Here is a 19,864-nt window from a genome sequence, read left to right as displayed (position 1 = left end):
GAAAGAAGGCCCTCCCCTGGATTCCCAGCCACGCTGCCCTTTGCCCCCTTCCCGGTTCCCAGCACCATCCCACCCAACCTCGAGGGATCTTGCAGATCCAGTCCAGCTGCGTCTCGCACTGCATGGCCACCCATTGCAGGGAGGCCAGGTCGAGCACTGCACAGCCCCTGATGTCGTCGTCGTCGTGCCGGCTCCGGTCGAAATTGTGGTAAGAGAACTGGAAGTCGGAGTAGGAGAAGGTTGTCAAGTTCTCGGCGTCCCCAGAACAGACGTACAGATGGCCGAGCCTGAGCTGGGAACCCCCAACCCTGGGGACACCCCGCCCCCCTATTCTTTCCGCCAAAGGCCCTAATTTTATTTTATTTTATTTTTTTTAAAGATTTTATTTATTTATTTGACAGAGATCACAAGTAGGCAGAGAGGCAGAGAGAGAGAGGGAGGAAGCAGGCTCCCTGCAGAGCAGAGAGCCCGCTGTGGGGGCTCGATCCCAGTACTCTGGGATCATGACCCAAGCAGAAGGTAGAGGCTTTAACCCACTGAGCCACCCAGGCGCCCTAATTTTAAACCTCGCCCATCGCCAGGCTCTGTCCCGCCCTCAAAGACCACGCCCACCCACCCAGCTCCCTCCGGGGCCCCGCCCACCTGCTGACCCGCCCCCTCCAGGCCCGCTCACCCCCAAGCCGTCGCTCCAGCGCCAGCTCTGCCCGGCTCCAGGGTCTCGACGGTTCAGGCCGATCCAGAACCAGTTCTGCTCGTGGATCTCGGGCTCTGATTCACTTCAGCACGGTCCGGGGGTGGAGACAGAAGAGATGGGGATGAGAGGAGCAGGAGCCCCTTGCAGGTGACCTGGGCTGTCCCGAAGGCCTGGGGCCTCTCTCCATCTGCGCTTCACACTCGCTGGCAATACGGTGTTGGGGCCACCTTTAGAAAGTTCTCTCCCCAGGGAGAACTGACCTAGCTGGACCAGGTGCCCGGCTCACTGGGGGTGGGTGGCCTGGCTCCCTTCCCTGGCTTCCCTTTGGGTGGGGTTTGCCCTGCCAGCAAGACTCTGTAAGCTTTCACTTCGGGGAGTTTAGCAAGTGGTGGACATGGGGCATAGACCTGGGGCTCTGGAATCAGATAAAAGCAGATTCCAGCGCCGAATGGCCCAGGGGCCAATAACCTAACTAACCTCTGTAGCAGCCCACATGGGTCCTTGATAATGTCCACTTTGTAGAGTTGAAGAAGAGACCCAGTGAGGATTCAGTGTTTAGTGCAGTACCTGAGACATGGTGAGAGGCCCTCAGTGAGAGTTACAATGACTAGTCCAATAAGGTAATCTGGATGTTTGCTGGAAAGACATGTCCCTGGGAATTAAGGTGTCTTTTGGGAAGCCTGGATCCATTCAGACTTTTTCCAGCACTAAGGAAGTATAGGTGCTGTGTGTCATAGGAGACCCACAGGACAGACATGGGGTCCTTAGGGACCCCGAGGGGCAAATGCTCACTTTTGTAACTTTTCTCCTCCTGTCTCTCAGGAAAGGCTGTTGTTTGAGGACAGTGGGCTGTTATGGGATGGTGTTGGGGGAGGGGGTGGGGTGTGCTTGGCTTGGATCAGATTTTGCCATGGAGAAGGAGGAGTGGGGAGGGCAGTTACTTTTGTAAAAGTCCGTGAGTCTAAGGGGGACACTGCTGGTTTCCTGATGATATTTTCCTGACACTGGAGAGCAACCAGGGAGACTGGGGCTCCCTGAGGGAGGGCAGGATGGTCCTGGCATTTGCTGCAGATACACAGGTCACTCTGAGCCCTCAGACAGGCCTCCCTAGGGGTGCATTCACCTCGCCCCCCGCCCTGTGCCCACACAGGTGCATGCAGGCCACTGCCCCAGGCTCAGTACCCAAAGATCTTGTTGAGCATGTTGGCCACAAAGTGTTCCTCCTCATAGCTGGCCAGGCTCAGCAGCTGGGCCCCCAACTCTCGGCAGGCCCCCTGGGCCTGCAGCCAGGTCTTCTTGTCTTGCAGCCTTTCTGAGCTGAACACCTACAGGAACAAAGTCCAGGTGTCTAAGTTGTCCCTACTGGTCCACCTGCCCTCCCAAGACAGCAGTAGGGAGGGGGGGCTGGGGCCTCACGGGACAGGGGTACAGGCTAGCTACGACAATCCTGCTCATCAGAGAACGAGCCCCAGGGGAGGGAGCCAGTACAGCCAGGTTCTAGAGAACACCCCCTGCCCAGACCCCCGAACCAGCCCAAGACCTGGGCTCTCATCCCAGGGGAGCCACAGTTTGCTATAGGCAAGTCTCTTCCCTTCCCTGGACTCAGTTTCCTCATGTCATAAAAGACCCTGGGCTATGTTAGTGTCTCCCAAACACTGCAGAGTTCAAAAATCAGAGGACCGGGCCCTTCCTCAACCTAGTGAATCCCAGTCCCCGTAATGATAGCCTGGAATTTATTTTTCTCAAGCTGCCCAGGTGATTTTGAAAAGCAGCCAGCCCAGCCCCAGTGTTTGGGAACATCTGAAACCGATTATCTCTGTTTTTTCTTTTTTTCAATTCTTTCCTTTCATCCAGCACCCATGATGTACCAGATCTGAGATTCCACTGACAAGAGTGTCATCGGAAGTTACCTCTATCTACAGTCTGCTGTGGGGAAACAGGGTCCTTGGGGCCTAGTTGCCCGGTCATGGCTGGGCCCCGCTGGGGCTGCCCTTGACCTTGGCAAAACTGTTTCTCTGCTCTTATTCCTCTCCCCACTCCCACACCAGCAGGCTGCCTACCTTATAGCAGTGCCGGAGTTTGGGGTCCGACCCCCAGCCCTGGGGACAGGAGCCGGTGAGGCTGGGTGTGGGGTCAGGCCCTGGCACTTCGGGCGTCACGGGTGTGCCCAGGCTCTGGCGACAGATGTAGCGAGCCCGGAAGGAGGTGCAGTTCTTCACCTCCCACAGCCCCATTGCGCTGCCTGTGGCCAGGGCCACACAGCCCCCACGGCTGTACCCTAGAGGAGAGAGCAGGAGACCCACTGGCTGAGGACTCGGGGTCTGGCCCTCCCCCACATCCCCGCAGGACACCACCCCGGCCTCGGCCCCCACACTGGGGACGAGCATGGCCGGCTCCTCAGGGACCCGAAGGGAATGGACCAAGTCCTAGCTCTCTGCTCACTCCTGTGAGATTTAGGCAAGTGGCTTAACCTCTCTGAGGCTGTTTTACCATTAGCCTCATCATGTCATTGAAAAGGCTAAAGGAGACCTTGAAGGTGTAATGGCCATGACCCCGATTGCCAGCACCTGCCGTATGCTAAGCACTTCACATCTTTTCATCCCGTTCAGCCTCACACCAGTCCCAGGAGTCACATCAGTCCTCAGCTGACAGATGGGAAACTGAGGCTCAAAGAGATGCCAAGTGGTTTGGGTCCAGACCCTGAGCTCCTAACTACTCTACTGCACTGTACCAATGACCGGTTTCCTGGGAGGCCCTGGGAACTTGGTCCTGGCCGGGGGGGGGGGGGGTGGGGGGGTGGGGAGGGGGGGCTTCTGGCTTCCCCGAGGAACGTCAGAGAGGGGCTGACTGAGTGCCGCGGAGGAGGGCCTCACCGGGCTGGTCCCGGTTCCAGTGGGTATACATGACGTCATCCCCACTGAGCCAGCGGAAGGAGCCGGTGCTGTTGAGGTCCTGCAGGGCAGTCCAGAAGTATTCACCATCCCAGTTGTAGATGAGGCTGCTGACAAAGGCTTGCTCAAACCTGTGAGAGAGAAGCCGGTCAGGCAGGGAGCTCGACGAGGCCCAAACTCCCCCCTCGGCATCCCCCCCATGCCTTGGGCCACAGGCCAGACGCTCCCATCCTGGGAGCCTGGGTGTTGTACCCAGTTGGCAACCTGCTGAGGGAAGTGGGGGCCCCTGGGGACCCTGCAGCGGACACACAGCCACCGAGCTCCCCCTCTCCTGCCTGTCCCTCTGTGCCTGGCCGAGAAGAATGTCGAAAGGAGCAGACACCTGCCCCACAATGGGGTCACTTAGTAAATGGGAACCATTCTTGGGACGATAGTAGAAAAAGGCCCTCGAGCCATTCCAGGCTTCAAGGACTCAGTTTCCTGAGTGGTGATGGTGCAAGGCCTCCCCGTTTGGTGGGGAGGCCACATTAGGCCAGGACAGGCATCAAGGCTGGTCTGGGTACACACCCTGTCCCGTACCTGTTGGTGATGGTGACCAGCTGAGAGCCGTGGTCGGTGCACAGGCGCCGGGCCTCACTGTAGGTGACTTGGTCCTCTCCCAGCCAGTAGCAAGAGGGGCTGTGCCATGTCCAACCCTGGCTCGAGACAGTGGGCAGAAGAGGGATGTCTGTGGGGAGGCCTCTCCTCCCTCATTCGGAAAGCCTGGGGACTGGTCTGACACTGGAGACGGCCCTTCTCATGCTCTGTTCATTATGGCCTCAACCTCCCCTCCCTAGCATCGCCCACAGCAGCCAGACCGGGGGTAGACACATGGCCCAGGGGTGGCTGATTGGGCGAGGGCGGGGGGGAGCCAGGCACCCGCTGGTGGGCTGGCGAAGCAAGATGACTGGGGCATTTAAACCCAGGGTCTCAGTGGGAAAATTGCCAGCTGGCTGAGAACCCAGAGCTGAAATTCTGGGAGAGCTGCGGGCTGTGGAGGGAGCCGGTAATCCTCAGGTCCCGGAAAAGGTAGAGTGAGCGGAGGGTGCACCTAGCCTGGGTCAGGGGACAGAAAGACCCTCAGCGTCAGCGGGGAACAGCAAAGCTTTGGAAGAGACCACTGCTCTGAGCAGCTGGCTCTCTACCATCAGACCGGCACGAGACCAGGCCAGGTTTCCCGCAACAGACCCCACCTCTTCGCTTGGGCCACCCTGAGCTCTCTGCTCCTGCCTTTCAAAAGAGGAACTGGGGCACAGAGAAATTAAGTGGCTGGACTTTATGCACAGACAGTACAAGGGGGAGCACGGACTTGAACCCGTAGCACAAAGGCTACGCCTGTCCTCATCACATCCCTCATCACAGCTCCTCCTAAGAGACACTACGCCTGCCGGGCCTTCCCCTCCAGGAGCCCTTGAAATGGGAAGCCTCTGGGTACCTGGGTGGCTCAGTGGGTTAAGCCTCTGCCTTGGGCTCAAGTCATGATCTTAGGGTCCTGGGATCGAGCCCCGCATTGGGCTCTCTGCTCAGCAGGGAGCCTGCTTCCCACCTGCCTCTCTGCCTACTTGTGATCTCTCTCTCTCTCTCTGTCAAATAAATAAATAAAATCTTTTAAAAAAAGAAAGAAAAAAAGGAAAGAAAGAAAGAAAGAAGGAGGAGCGCCTGCGTGGCTCAGTGGGTTAAAGTCTCTGCCTTCGGCTCAGGTCATGGTCCCAGGGTCCTGGGATTAAGCCCCACATCGGGCTCTCTGCTAGGCGGGGAGCCTGCTTCCTCCTCTCTCTCTCTCTCTCTGCCTACCTGTGATCTCTATCTGTCAAACAAATAAATTTAAAAAAAATCTAAAAAAAAAAAAAAAAAAGAAAAGAAAGAAAGAAAGAAATGGGAAGCCTCAGGGTAGATTCAAGGGACAGAAACACAGCCCCTTGGGCAAGAGCCAGAGCAAAAGTGAAGCTGGGGGGCCTGGGGGGCTGATACTGGGATGGGGAGTGCTGGGGCTGTGCTAAGATCCCAGCTCTCCCAGGGCATTACCCGGGGCTGCCCAACACTGCACACACATTCCAGGTGGCCCTGGTTCCTGGGCACTTAGTCACTGTCCTCACTCTCCTACTCCCACCTCCCTCAGGGCAGGACAGGGCGCCTGGGCCAGTCCCGGACCACGCTGGTCCCCCGGGCACTTCAGCAGGGCCCCGTCGGCCCCCTCTCCTCCCCTTGAAGCTCATGCCTGTTGTTGTCTCAGGCCCCTGCCCCGGGGGGAGAGCCCGGGGTTCCTGTGAGGTGGGGTGCAGGAAGGGGGCTTACTCTGAAGGGAAACAGAATGAATGCCAGACTGGCAGCAAGGGCGTGGCCTTGGCCAATGGAGCCATCAGGGGCCAAAAACACCATCAAGTGTCTCTTTTGAACAACCTCTCTATAGTCATCCCCACCACTGACCCCGCTGCTTGGCTGAGGGCCAGGCTGGGGGCGTGTGGGAGGGGCTGGGTCCATCACCCACCTGCACACTCATTCATCCATGCTCTGCCCCACTAGCCCAGTCATTCCTGATCTCCCTCCCTCCCTGATGGTCTGGAAGCCCCTTGGGCTAGGAACTGGAAGGCAGGGACCCCAGAATGGCCTCATTCCTCCAGGGGAGACATCAGGTGGCATGGTGGGTGCTGGCAAAGACGGAGGTGGCCAAGCAGGACTGGGGTGTAGCCCAGCAGCCACACTCGGGATGACCTGGGGGCCTGCTCACACCCACCTCTGGCTCTCTGCTGCCTCTGGGAAGTGGCTTCTTCATGCCGAGTGGGGGTGGGGAACTCTGCTTCCTCCCAGCTGCCCCCACCCTACCCCACCCCACCTCAGCCGGTGTCACCCCTTCTGGAACAGAGCAGTTGGGAGAGCAGGAGGAAGGGATGTGCCCAGCAAGGGAGGCTGCACAATTCTAGTTGCCCCCTTCCTCCCAGGGGGAGCCCCTCGGTTGGCCCCGCCCAGGGGGCAGCTCCAGAAACACCCTCACCTTTCGGCAGCCATGGTCCTCCTCGGCCGCCCCCTGGCTCAGCTGGCCAGCCTTCTTGCAGATGGAGGGCAAGGACTGGTTGCAGGGACTATCGTTCCAACGACCCTCCTGGGGACACAGGATGAGAGAGCGTCTCAGCCTCCCTCCCCGCAAAGCCTTGGGTGAACCGGATTTTCTAGACCCACTCCTGCCTCCAACTTGAGCTGTGTGTGTGTCCCAGGCTGGCCTCTGTCCCCCTTCTCCTAGCCAGCAGTTTGTCTGCCCTTGGCTCCTTCCAGAGGGCAAGGGTGTTTGTGTCCCAGCCCCCAGGAGAAAGACTGGCACGTGGCAGACACTCAACAAATAACTGTCTATAAATTTTTAAATAGCATCCCTTATGCCAGATGGCTCTGTCTCCATCGTCCTGGCACTGTTTGCAGGATCTCACCGCAGAGCGTCCTCTCTGTCCCTGGAGTTGGTGCTCTGTCCCTTTGACTTTGGTCTTTTTAAAGGGTCTCATGTCGGCTTGAAGCCCTCCATCGATTCCTTCATCTACCCACACTGCATCCGAGCCAAAGCCCTGGCAGATAGTCACCGCCCCATCATTTTGGGAGGAGACAGGACCCTGGGCTGGGTCGGGCTGGCGCAGAGCCACCCTGCCAATGGAGCAGGTCCTTAAAATGCGGCTTCCGATGCCACCTGCTGGCAGGGAGAGCAGCTGGCGGACCAAGACGGTGCCAGGCAGTGCCTGCCCCAGGCTGCGCGAGCATGAACCCCTTTAATCAACCCAGTGACCCTCTGAGGTCGGTACTTTTAGTGTTCCATTGACAGACGAGGAAACCGATGCACAGAGAGGTTAAATAACTTGCCCAAAGTGACCCAGCTAGTCGGGATGGGGAGGATTCAGACCCTGCCCATCTCTCCACATGGAAGGGAAGGGGTTGGCAGACAAGTGGGGGCTTCTGAGACACAATGGGGGGGTGGTGTGGAGACAGGAGCTGACAGCACTCCTAAAACCAGGGCGGAACCAGGAGGCTGGGGAGAAGGGGTTCTCACCGGCCCCCAGATGGTGACACAGTCCTCCAGGCTGTCCCGGAAGTTGTTGGGCTCAAAGGGGTGCCAATGGGTGAAGCTCACAAGGCTCCCATCAGACCACTCAAAATTCATCTGCAGTTTCAAGTCGTTGAGGCCGATCCACAGCTCCTCCACCTCTGGGGTGCGGTGGGAGAGAGGGGAGAGAGAGCACACGGAGAGGTCAGCCTTGGCCTCTGGCAGCGGACGGAGAGATGGTCCCAGGACCCCTTGGGCAGGACAGGCTGGGCACGGAGGAGTGTGGACGAGCAGCCCCTCACCTTGCTTGATCTGCTTGGTGATGAACTCCAGCTCGGCCATGCTGTGGATGCTGAGCAGGTCCCCACCAGCCCGCAGACACGCCTTCTTGGACTCCTGCCAGCTGCGCTTCTCTGCCTGCAGGCGGTAGCAGTGGCCCTGGAAGGCCTGCCAGCTGGGCTCACACTCCACCTTCACGTTGGCCCACACGTCTGCAGAGACCCACGAGGTGCTGTTCAGGGACCAAGCCACCCAGCCTTGGTGCCCCAGCCTGCTGGGGGTCAGCCCGGGCAGGGCCCCGGAGTCCCCTCCTCCCCACCCCTGTCTCAGATCAGCCCTGGCCACCAGATGCGAAAAAGACCAGGCCCTCCAGGGAGGCTGGAGGCCCAGAGGCAGAGCCCCAGGAGCTGGTGGCAGATTTCACCCAGGACAGGACAGCCCCTCCCCCGGTGGGGGGTGGGGGATCTTTCAGAAAGAGATGGGTGCAGACCTAGGTCAGGCCAGCCTCAGGAGCCTCAGTGCCCTCCTCCATAAATGGGGTTTCCTATTATAGATTCAAATTTAGCTTATGTCCACCTTGATTAATAAAGGAAACCATTGTCACTACCTCAAATAGCTTATATTGGATGTGGACTTGGTGCTGACCGTGGCAGTCCAGAATGAAGGGATGGGGAAGCGGGGCCCGGGAGGTTGGCGGCCCAAGAAGTCACTGCCACCTGGAAGGACTCCCCTAGCAGGGATTTCTCCTCTTTGCTCCTTCCCCAATGTGCCAGGCTCCACCCAAGGGCCGCGAAACCCACCGGTAACGGGTTCCTCCTCACCCCTGCTTTCACGCATTTCAACTTCCCTGTCTAGGACTGGGGTCTCAGAGCAGCTAAAGCAAACAAGCTCTCACTTGGGACTTAGCAAGAAAAAACCAGACTTCACTGCACCATTCACACTGTCAGGCTCCGGCAGGATTCTGCCTGGCCAGGAGCTTCCCTCCCACTCGAAGCATCACACCAGACTGGGATTCTGGGATCCGCTCCGTTCCAAGAGACCCTCCAGGGTCCAGCCTGCTGTTTCTTGGAGGCCGGGCAGAGTGGGGAGGGCTAAGCCTGAGCAGACTGGCTCTTGGACTCAGGCTTGTCAGTCGTCTCCTCAGCCTCGCCAGCTAAGACCCAAGGCTGCAGCCAGACAGAACCAAGCTCAGACCTGAGGGGGGCTTCTTTGGCTGATGGGAGGAGAGAAACTCAGGAAATGTGGATGCTTTGGGGGGCACCATGGTACCTCCTTTGGAATGACATGCCTTGTGTGGTGAGACCCAGAAGGCAGAACCCATCCAAGAAACGGCTCAGAGCGGGGTGGAAAGAGAAAATTCGCTGCCACAGACATATCTACAGGTCCATGAGGCCCTACAGGAGACGTCCCCCAACAGTGGCGACACTGGGGCGGTCCAGGGACAGAAGAGTTGGTGAGGGGCCAGTCCTGAAGGATAGACTGGGCCTGCCCGAAGGGGGACCCTCTTTCCTTCCTTCACAAAGCAGCTTCTGAGAAGACCTAGAATTGGCGCCTGCTGCCTGCTCCCTCCTAGAACTGAGGTCCTCTGGGTGCGGGGCGCCAGTGTTGTAGTAAGGCTTTGCTCCTGACCCCTTAGGAGAGGAGGACAGAAAGCAGTGGCCGGTGATGGCCCTGAACTGATCTTCAGCAATACTTCCATGGTCAGGAGTAGAAATCCTGCTCTGTAAGCTCTTTACTTTCTGGTGAGTTTGTGCTTTTTTTCTGGGTTTGATGGATTTTCTTTACAAAAAAAATAATGATAATTCCCTCTTCACCATTCCCACGGCCACTGGACCACTGGGGTAGCCCTTTGCACGCTGTTAACACCTCTTCTGCCCCCTCGGGCTTGCCCCTCTGGGCCAGGCCAGGTCTCCAGCCTGACAACAACCCTCCAAGAGGTCGGAGTTTACTCCGATTTGCACTCAGAGACGGAGCAGCTTGCCCAAAGCCACACACCAGGGAGGGGCATGGTCCCCAAAGCCGCGCTGTGCCTATTACCCCACCCTCCTCCACCGCCCCCAAGAGCCATCTCTGTGAATCATAAGTGCCAGCAAGACATTCCCTGGCTTAAAAACATGCAGAGGCTCCCCACAGCCTATCTGGCTCCGCCCCAACTGGGCCCCGCAGCCAAGACCCGCTGGGGACTGGCTGCCACCTGCCTTTCTGAACTACTCTCGCAAGCCCTTGAAGCCGTCGCACCTGCACGCACTGCCTGAGGACCTCGAGAGCCGGTGGGGGAGGGGCGGCTGAGATTCTGCATTTATAACCCGCTCTCAGGGGAGGCTATGCCACTCCTCCAAAACCCACACTTGGCAGTGATTAGCGCCTAGACTCCAACCAGACCGCAATGCTCCCCAAACTGTTTGATGCTGCTGTATACTTCCATGTCTCTACACCTTTGCACATGCGGTTCCCTCTGCCAGAAATGCCCTTCCCTCACAACTCCTCATGCCTTTTTAAAGTTACAGTCTACCTGAAAGGCTCCAATCAAATGTCACGCCCACGAAACCCATCTTAACTCCCAGGAGCTTAAGCAACTTCTTCTCTAGGCATTTCTTCTCCTCTAACATTTATTATACATGTCTTTATAATGGCACAGGGCTCAGGCTATTCTCTGTGTTGAGATGTCTGTCACCCTCCAGCGGAGTGTGACCGCTGCAAGGACAGTGCAAATTGCCAACATTTAACACAGTTGTGGACGAATGTTCTCCGGAGGGATTAATGGAGCGGTCCACAGGTCCCCCACCAGGGAGGACCAGAGTCCCCTCGGGCGGGGGGAGGCCCCGGAAGCCCCGCCCCGCCCCACCCCGTCCGGCGCCAAGTGAGTTGCGGGATCCAATCCGCTCACCCGGAGGCGGGCGCTCGGCGGTGGCGTTGGGCTTCTTCTTGCACACGTAGGGCAGCGCGATGCTGCAGTCGCGGTTCTGCCAGCCCCCCGAGGACTCCGTGCGGATCACCCCGCAGTTCTCCTCGCTCGGGTTGTCCGGCTGATCTGTGGGGAGAGCAGGGCGCCAGCAGCCCAGGAGAGAGAAACTCACACTCCAGGCCAAGGCTGCTCCCTGGGGGGACTTAGGGGGGTTGCTCGCTGTCTCCACCCCACACCCCGGTGCCGGGCCGCCCTCCACCCAGCCCTGGTACTGGCCCCAGCCGCCTCCGTGGCCAGGCCTGATATGCAGCCTGTTCCCCAAGCCCGCCCCATCAGGTTCTAGTGGGGCCCACCCTGGGGGCAGAGGGAGGGAAAGTTGCCCCACCACCCCGGCCCCCCCGCCCCCACACCATCTGGAGCAGGGTACCAGGAGAAGAATAAAGAGGCCAAAGGCCTTTGCAGTCCCCAGGATGCCCTGCGCCCCAAACCCCACGCCTCACCACTCTCCCAGTTGAGGTACTTCAAGGGCGAGTTGTCGGACCACTGCCAGCCTCCACTGGTGTCCAGGTCATTCAGGCCAATCCAGAGTGTGGAGCTGTAGCCAGTGAGGAGCCCTGAGCACAGGACAGACTCAGTGAGAACGGGATCGCCCCACCCTCAGCCCTGTCCCTCTGTGCCCCCACCAAGGGCCTCCCAGCCCCACCAGCAGAAAGGGCTCAGTGCCCTCCAAAGATGGGGACGGGTCTCCGGCTCCTGCCCCCCTCCCTGCCATGACCCCAACTGTCAGGCCCAGCACCTCCCCTGCTACCCCAGGGCCTTGCCACCTCACCATTGATGTAGGTCTGCTCGTGGATCTCCGTGATGCTCAGCAGGTCTGCCCCCTGCTGCTCGCAACTGGCCCAGGCCTCCCTCCACGACAGAGTGGACTGGAAGTTAAACTGGTAGCAGCTGTCAGTCAGCTGGTCCTTGTCCCAGAAGGTCTCACAGTCATTACCTGCCACCATGACAGCAGTCCCTCAAGATGTGAGGAGACTCCCCTCACAGAGACCCCCATCCCTGCCACATGCTGCTCTGCGCTATGAGCAGGGGCATCTTATCACCCCAGTCTGGAAAGTTCTTCCACCCACCCTGAGGCCCCTGAAGGTCAGCCTCCCTCCGGGAGGAGCCGCCCTGGCCCGCCCCGTCCACCCAGCTCTCACTCTTGATGGGGCAGAAGCCCCAGCGCTCGTCCTTGCCGTAGTCCTGGGTGGTGGCGCACCACAGGTGCCCGTCCTCGCGGCCTGTGCTGGTGCAGCTGTGGAACCACTGGTTGTCATACTTGAAGGGGATGGTGCATGGCTTCCCGTGGGAGTTCCCCTGGATGGTGTAGACCTCTGCAGGAAGGGAGCCAGTCCCTTGGCATATGGACCCCAGAGGCTGTCTGCTTCCCTCAGCCCTCAGGGAATATCCCCTACCCCAGGAGCTGGGGATAGGGCAGCCCCAGGTGGTGCTTCAGGCTTCAAAGCTCCCTCTGCCATGAGGTGAGCACAGGAGCCTGGGGGAGGTCCCGCTGCCGCTGCCTGCCGCGAGCTGGGAGGGAGCTCCCCATGATGCCTGTCCAAACTCCAGCTGCCCCTCCCCACCCAAGTTCCATCTCCGAACTCAGGCTGTCTTACAGGAAAAGGAACCCCAGGACGGAGCTGTTGGGAATTTTCTTCATTATTCCCGCACTGGGTGACTCCGGTCCCCAGGGTAATCCCGGCAAAATGGGGATCAAGACACTAAGGGGAGATACTCTAGGGTCTACTCTGGAGCGTGGGCCTGGAAGGGAATTGTCATTTAATTTTATGTTACACACTTTTGTACTGTTTGAGGTCTTTACAAGTTGTATTCCTTTTGTAATTTCTTAACAATAAACGCTTTGAACTTTCTTAATTATCCCCAAATGCTTCCCACTGCCATTAAAGATCGGGCCGCCAAAGGTCTGCAGAGGCCAAAGTCCCCATCACTCCGTGGCTTCTGGGCCTCCTGACCCTGGAGGGCCCCACCCCGTCCCCGCAAGCCGCCTCTCACCATAGTAGGGCCTCGCACACAGATCCTCATCGCTGCCATAGATGCGCCACTGGCCGCTGCGGGTCTGGTCGCCGCGCTCGGGGCCACCAGCCTTGGACATGTTGCCGGTGCGACCCCCCAGGAGCTGGGACAGCTGGTCACCCAGTGTGCGACAGTGCCAGCGAAGATTCAGCGCCTCCCGGTCACATTCGTACATGCCCAGGGAGGCTGTGGTGTTGGTGCCCGGCCAGCCTGTGCCCAGACACTGCATGGTACCCAGGCTGAACAGCCGGTTTCGGGAGACCCACTTCCAGCACTGGGCGGGGAGACTGGCATTGCAGGCTGGGGAGACTCTGACTTGCCCTCCCTGGGCCTCCAGGCAGCCCTGCAGTCCGTGGCTGAAGATGAGGAAGACGTTGGGCTCTGCAAGGGAAAGCGGGACATGAAGCCATTGCAGGGGCTCTCTGGGCTGGCTCCCGATGGCCGGTGCTGCCTTCAGATGCTGCTCCCAAGCCTGGCGCTGGCTTGTGAGCCTCCCTCATACGGTAAATCAGTCCTCACCCCTAACACTTTGAGGAAGGGGGTGAGACGCAGCGCCACCCTCGTGTGCCCAGAGGAGGCACAGCCTGCATGGCCAGCCTCTGCGCCAGCCCCACACGCCACCTCGAGGCAGGATTCAGCCCTCCGTCCCACCTTCAAAGGCAGACCCAGCCCCACGTGGCAGGCTGGGTACTGTGTGCTTTTCCAAAGATCTCATGAGGAGCAGCGGAGGCACGGACATCACAGGGGCAAGTTGCAACTTTATCCCAGTCTCCGAGACGTAGTGCGGTTTTCCCACCAAAGCTCCTCTGTGGTTTGCTGTAATTTGTCTTATTATTCCCCTTTGCCCCTCAACTGCACTGGCTCCTTCCTTTCCTGACTTCTAGAATCTTCCCAAGACCCCACCCCCACCCCATATCCAACCGTTCACACCTCCCATCACCATTTCGCACCTTATTTTGTAAGCAGCGCTAAGCGAGGAATCCAACCTGTGCCCAAGCGCGCTGACTTTACAGGTTAAGAAATCGAGACTCAAATGTATGGAAATTAGATACTGGTTGCCTGAGGCTGGGCTGGGGGTGATGGGAATGGGAAGTGATTGCTAAGGGGTACAGGGTTTCTTTTGGGGTGATGAAAATGTTCTGAAGTTAGATTGTTGTGATAACTGCCAAATTCTGTGAATCAGTAAAACCCAACTAATTGTATGTTTTAAATGGATGAATTCTTTGATATGTGAATTATATCTCACTAAAGCTGAGCGAGAGAGAGGGAGGATGGAAAGGAGAAAAAAAACGTTTAGAGGAGTGACCTGCCCACGATGTCACACAGCCAGGAAGCAACCCGAGGCCTGACACCCATGTCTGACCACCTTCTCCTTGTTTCCAGGCGGCTGCTGAAGTACCCAGCGCACACATACCTCTGTTCCCAGGGAACTTTTGCATCCATTAGCCACTAACCCCTCAGGATAACTTCTGTGTCTTGAAGGCATGAATCTTACTGCTAAGGCCCAAACCCCGGCTTGGGACTTGGGCAAATTGCATTACCTCTCTCTGACTCAGTTTCCTCATCAGACTATTGTGAAGGTTAAATGAGAGACTACATGGCAAGGGTTTGGAGCAGGGTCTGGCACACGGTACGAGCACTGTAAATTACTATTGTTAACATCATGATGGTTCCTCTTTTGTGCTACACGCAGAGCAATTGACGAAGGGTAGGGAAATGATTTAACTAGTCACGAAGCTGGTTAGAGATGGAGCCGAAATTTGGTCCTGGTCTTCTGAGTTTAAACCCCAAGCTCTTTCTGTTCCACCATGGCCTTATCATCCTTCTTTAATCCATTTCCCATGGCCAGCCAGGATGACTTTTAAAAGATATAAATAAATTTCCCTCAAATTATTTATATATGTAGAGGGGGGGAGAGAGACAGATTTTATTATTTTATTTTTTATTACATTTTATTTTATTATTATATTATTTATTTATTTATTTGAAAGAAAGAAGAGATAGCATGAGAAGGGGGAAAGGGCAGAGAGAGGGAGAAGCTGACTCCCCACTGAGCAGGGCTCGATCCCAGGATCCTGAGACCATGACCAGAGCCGAAGGCAGCCACCTAACCAACTGATCCACCCAGGTGCCCCAAAGTTCCAGAAATTTTTTTTTTTTAAAGATTTTATGTATTTATTTGACAGAGATCACAAGTAGGCAGAGAGGTAGGCAGAAAGAAAGAGGAGGAAGCAGGCTCCCTGCTGAGCAGAGAGCCCGATGTGGGGCTCGATCCCAGGATCCTGAGATTATGACCTGAGCTGAAGGCAGAGGCTTTAACCCACTGAGCCACCCAGGCACTCCTCCAGAAATTTTTAAAAATGATATTTGAGGGGCACTTGGTTGGCTTCAAAATTAAGTGTCTGCCTTTGGCTCAGGTCATGATTCCCAGGGTCCTGCTCAGCAGGAAGCCTGCTTTTCCCTCGCCCACTCCCTCTGCTTGTGTTCCCTCTCTCACTGTCTCTCTCTATCAAATAAATAAAATCTTAAAAAAAAAAATTCTAACAAATCAATTAAAAAAAATGGTATTGGAGTGTTGAAGGTCATAAAGGAAACAGTGATGAACTCTGTGACATCATAATCCTTTCAGTAGCAAAAAAAAAAAAATCACAAGCAAAGCCAGAATTCCAGTGACAAAAACATATACAATTTATAGGTGGCAAATAGCTTATTCCCTAATATAAGTCTCCTTCTTGCTTAAAATCCTTCAGAGGCAATTCATGACTTTTCAAATAAAAATCAGACTTCTTACCATGAGCCACAGACCCTATATGGTCTGGTCCTGTCTGCCGGTCTGACCCTGGATCACACGTGCTCAAGTCACACTGCCCTCCCTGCCCTTCCTTGAACAGACTTAGTACTTCCTTCTTTTCTTTTTTAAGATTTTATTTTTTTAAAAGTAATCTCTACACCCAACATGGGGCTCCAACTCACAAGTCCAGCTCACAAGTTTGAGAGTCACAAGCTCCACCGACTGAGCCAACCAGGAGCCCCAGGCTTGGGGCTTTCTTGCCTTAAGGCTCTTGTGGGGCTTCCTCTGCCTAGTATTTCACTTTTCTAAGAAGTCACTTTTTTTTTTTTTTAAGATTTTATTTATTTATTTGATAGACTGAGATCACAAGCAGGCAGAGAGGCAGGCAGAGAGAAAGGGGGAAGCAGGCTCCCCGCAGAGCAGAGAGCCCGACATGGGGCTCGATCCCAGGACCCTGAGACCATGACCTGAGCTGAAGGCAGAGGTTTTAACCCACTGAGCCACCTAGGCGCCCCCAAGAAGTCACATTTTTAAAAAAGACTTATTTATTTATTAATTTGAGAGAGAGAAAGTGCACATGCTTGAGTGTTTGAGCAGGGGGGAGGGACAGAGAGAGGAGGAGAGAATCCTCAAGCAGACTCCCCACTGAGTGTGAAGCCCAATATGGGGGTCTATCTTAGGACCCTTAGATCATGATCTGAGCCTAAAGCAAGAGCTGAATAATGCCTAATTGACTGAGCCACCTGGGCACTCCAAAAGTTGCAACTTTTCCTTTTTCTTTTTTTTTAAAGATTTTATTTATTTGACAGAGAGAGAGCGAGAGAGAGACAGCAAGATAGACAAGCAGGGGAGAGGGGAAGCAGGCTTCCTGCTGAGCAGGGAGCCCGATGCGGGGCTCGATCCCAGGACCCCAGGATCATGACCTCAGCTGAAGGTAGACACTTAATGACTGAGCCACCCAGGCGCCCCTCAAAAGTCCCATCTTTAAAGAGGTCCTTCTGACCTAATCTAAAGTAGCCACCCAGTTACTCTCTATCATATTGCTTGACTGTAGTTCTCTTCACAATATTTATTATTATCTGATTTTTTTTTTTCAACATCTGGGTTAACGGTGAGTCTTTTGTCTACTGGTTATTTTTTTCCTCTTGATTATGGGTCACTTTTCCCAGCTGCCTGCATGTCTAGTAATTTTTGTTACATACTGGACATTGTGGGTAATGTTATGAAGAGTTTGGATTTTTTTTCTTTCTTTCTTTCTTTTTTTATGGTATACAGGATGTTGTGGATGACATGTTCCAGGGAGTCTGGATCCTTTTTTTTTTTTTTTTTTTAATCTTCCTAAAAAGAATGTTGAGTTTTGTTCTGGCAGGCAGTTAAATTACTGGTGGATCATCTTGATCCTGTAGAGGCTTGGTTTTAGGCTTTACTAGGGTGGGGTTGTTTTGGTTTTGCCTTTAGTCTTAGGGTGCGGCTGTTATCCTTGGGTTTAATCATAAGGTGAGACCCTTCTGGAGTTTCAAAGGAAAACCTTAGGCAATTATCAAGCCCCTCTGACTTGGTGGAACTTGAAATCCAAACTCTGTTCACTCAGCACCAGGCAGCATCTGAAACCTTCTCTCTCTGCTGCTGTCTCTTGGTGGGTTTCTTCTCTTTTCTTTTTTTTTTTTTTAAAGATTTTATTTATTTATTTGACAGAGATCACAAGTAGGCAGAGAGAGGAGAAAGCAGGCTTCCTGCTGAGCAGGGAGCCCAATTCAGGGCTCAATCCCAGGACCCTGGGATCATGACCTGAGCCAAAGACAGAGGCTTTAACCCACTGAGCCACCCAGGCGCCCCTCTTGGTGGGTTTCTTAATGCTTTACACCCCCCACCCCCTCCAGGAACAGTTTATTCATTGCCAAGGATTTGAGAAGAATCTGTAAGACAACACCATTATGGCTCCTTCCTTTCTAGGATTTTCCCTCTTGCATTTTAGCTTTTCTGGTAGCCCCAAACACTGACCAGTAGACCTACCGCTTTCTGCTTGAGGCCCTCAAAGGGGGGGGGCAGTGCTCCCAGGGGGAGACCCTGCTTAAATGAACCTCTCACCCCATCTGCTTCTTTTCTTTAGGAGATGGCTTCCTCCCCAGCATCTGGCTGTTTTTGATAGCTCTCAAACCATGGTATTTTTTTCCTACCCTCTTATTTTATTTTATTTATTTATTTGACAGAGAGAGACACAGTGAGAGAGGAAACACAAGTAGGGGGTGTGGAAGAGGGAGAAGCAGGCTTCGTGCCAAGCAGGGAGTCCAATGCGGGGCTCGATCCCAGGACCCCGGGATCATGACCCGAGCTGAAGGCAGACACTTAACAACTGAGCCACCCAGGCACCCCTATATTCTGTCCTTTGTCTCTAAGTCCTCTTGGCCAGAGAGTTAGATCGGTGCAAGCTACCCTGCCATTTCCAGAAGCAAAACTCATTACCTGACATGCTTCTGTTTTGCGTGTCTCTCCTCTTGTTCATAAGTTCCAAGGACTCTCTCTGTCTTTTCTACCACTGTTTCCAAAGCACCTACAACTCTGCCCGACACACAGTAGTGCTTACAAATACTGGATGAACACGTGAATGAATGAATGAAACGATCAGTCAATCTCCTGTCTGGGTAACAATCACAACCAATTTGTCAACCTTTCTGTTCCCTATTCCAGCTGCCAAATTAATTTCCATAAAACAGAGTCCCCGCAGCTCCCGTCACCGAGTGCTTACAACACCATGGTTAGGAGGCTGGTGGGGCGGGGACATCGGTCCTCTGCATTCGTCAACACCAGCATGTGGGTCCTCTCTGTCCCCTCCCCTCCACCTGCTCCTTCCTTTCCAGCCACCCTCTAGAACCATAAACCAGCCCCATGACTTGATCCAGGCCTGGATCCTCTAAGGACTGGGTATTTGATTCTCAGAAACTCCCTTGCAGTGAGGACAGTCAGTAGTGACAGAAAGTGGCCCCTGGCAGGGGGTAGGGAAAGGGCCTGGGACCGGAAAAGGGAAAAAACAGTGCTTGCTTTTGTAGATGTTTCTCAGAGATGGGAATGGACAATGCAGCCCCAAAACGTCACAGGAGTCCCCAGCAGCCGAGGGGGTGGCACCCTCGCTCCCCACCCCCCAACCAGAAAAGAACACATGGCCTGAAGAGAGTCTAACTAGGCTGGGCCACCATAATACACGGCAACTGAAGGGTCTGAAAGAGGTCTGTGTCAGTCAGGAGAGACATTCCCAGGACCAGGCCACCTGCCCCTCGCTTGACAGATAGGGAAACTGAGGCTCAGAGAGGGGAAGAGGTTAGGACGCCCAGTCGCAATACTGTTCAAGGCCAGTTTCCTCCTCTGTCACATGCTGACATCCTGGGTTCTAGGTTCAAAGGCACCTGATCGTCCTGGGGCACCTGCTATGTGTATGGCATGTCCCAGGCACTACTGGGGCCATGAGGAGACCCAGCACTGTCCTAGTTAGAGAAGAACAGTGGGTTTGGAAATGGCAGGACATGAGGCAAACAAGCCCTTAAAATCCAGGTGTCTGGGGGGCGTAGGAGGGAGCTGTGCCTTCTGCAGGAGGGGAGACTCTCTGAAGACACGGAGGGTCTGGAGGAGGCAGGGGTGAAGAAGGCAAGTCGAAGAACTGCCTTGGCAGCAAATGAGAAAAGAACAAGGCATTTGGGAGCCAAGGGGAGGAGTGCAGGAGAGCTACAGAGCAGAGGGGAGGCTGAGGAGGATTCTCGGAGATGGATCCCTGCGACTCTGCCAAGCTGCGGGACCGGGGGCTCTCAGGAGAGCATTTTCCACTCCAAGTTTATTTATTTATTTATTTATTAAGATTTTATTTATTTATTTATTTGACAGAGAGCAACACAGCGAGAGAGGGAACACAAGCAGGGAGAGTAGGAGAGGGAGAAGCGGGCTTCCCACCGAGCAGGGAGCCCGATGCGGGGCTCGATCCCAGAACCCTGGGATCATGCCCTGAGCCGAAGGCAGATGCTTAACAACTGAACCACCCAGGTGCCCCTTCCACCCCAAGTTTAGACATGTGCCTGGGCCCTCACAGAAAGGAGGCTCCTTCTCCAGGGCCCAGTGCAGGAAGAGATGGAGCCCAGCCTTGGCCCGGGGTGGAAATGCTAAGGGGGAGAGGGCAGGGCACGAC

The 19,864-nt window shown here is 55.4% G+C and overlaps 1 protein-coding gene across 2 annotated transcripts in view; it reads right to left on the bottom strand.

Annotated features, from left to right (window-relative positions):
* The window catches only part of MRC2 (mannose receptor C type 2), a 56,678-nt gene that overhangs the window by 9,623 nt on the left and 27,191 nt on the right, over positions 1-19,864 (bottom strand). For both annotated transcript variants that reach the window (XM_032319679.1, XM_032319680.1), the window contains exons 2-15: positions 12,882-13,283; positions 12,029-12,202; positions 11,659-11,823; positions 11,330-11,443; positions 10,812-10,955; positions 7,948-8,136; positions 7,652-7,806; positions 6,617-6,724; positions 4,165-4,280; positions 3,568-3,716; positions 2,755-2,972; positions 1,877-2,019; positions 674-776; positions 79-217 (exon numbers count right to left, since the gene is read on the bottom strand). In XM_032319679.1, coding sequence (XP_032175570.1) covers positions 79-217; positions 674-776; positions 1,877-2,019; positions 2,755-2,972; positions 3,568-3,716; positions 4,165-4,280; positions 6,617-6,724; positions 7,652-7,806; positions 7,948-8,136; positions 10,812-10,955; positions 11,330-11,443; positions 11,659-11,823; positions 12,029-12,202; positions 12,882-13,283 — 2,319 coding nt within the window. The remainder of the gene's footprint in view (positions 1-78; positions 218-673; positions 777-1,876; positions 2,020-2,754; positions 2,973-3,567; positions 3,717-4,164; positions 4,281-6,616; positions 6,725-7,651; positions 7,807-7,947; positions 8,137-10,811; positions 10,956-11,329; positions 11,444-11,658; positions 11,824-12,028; positions 12,203-12,881; positions 13,284-19,864) is intronic.

This window comes from Mustela erminea, chromosome 18 (genome assembly GCF_009829155.1).
Source record: "Mustela erminea isolate mMusErm1 chromosome 18, mMusErm1.Pri, whole genome shotgun sequence".
NCBI lineage: Eukaryota > Metazoa > Chordata > Mammalia > Carnivora > Mustelidae > Mustela > Mustela erminea.
The sequence above is the reverse complement of the archived record's forward strand: the minus strand, read 5'-3'. Positions and strand labels throughout refer to the sequence as shown.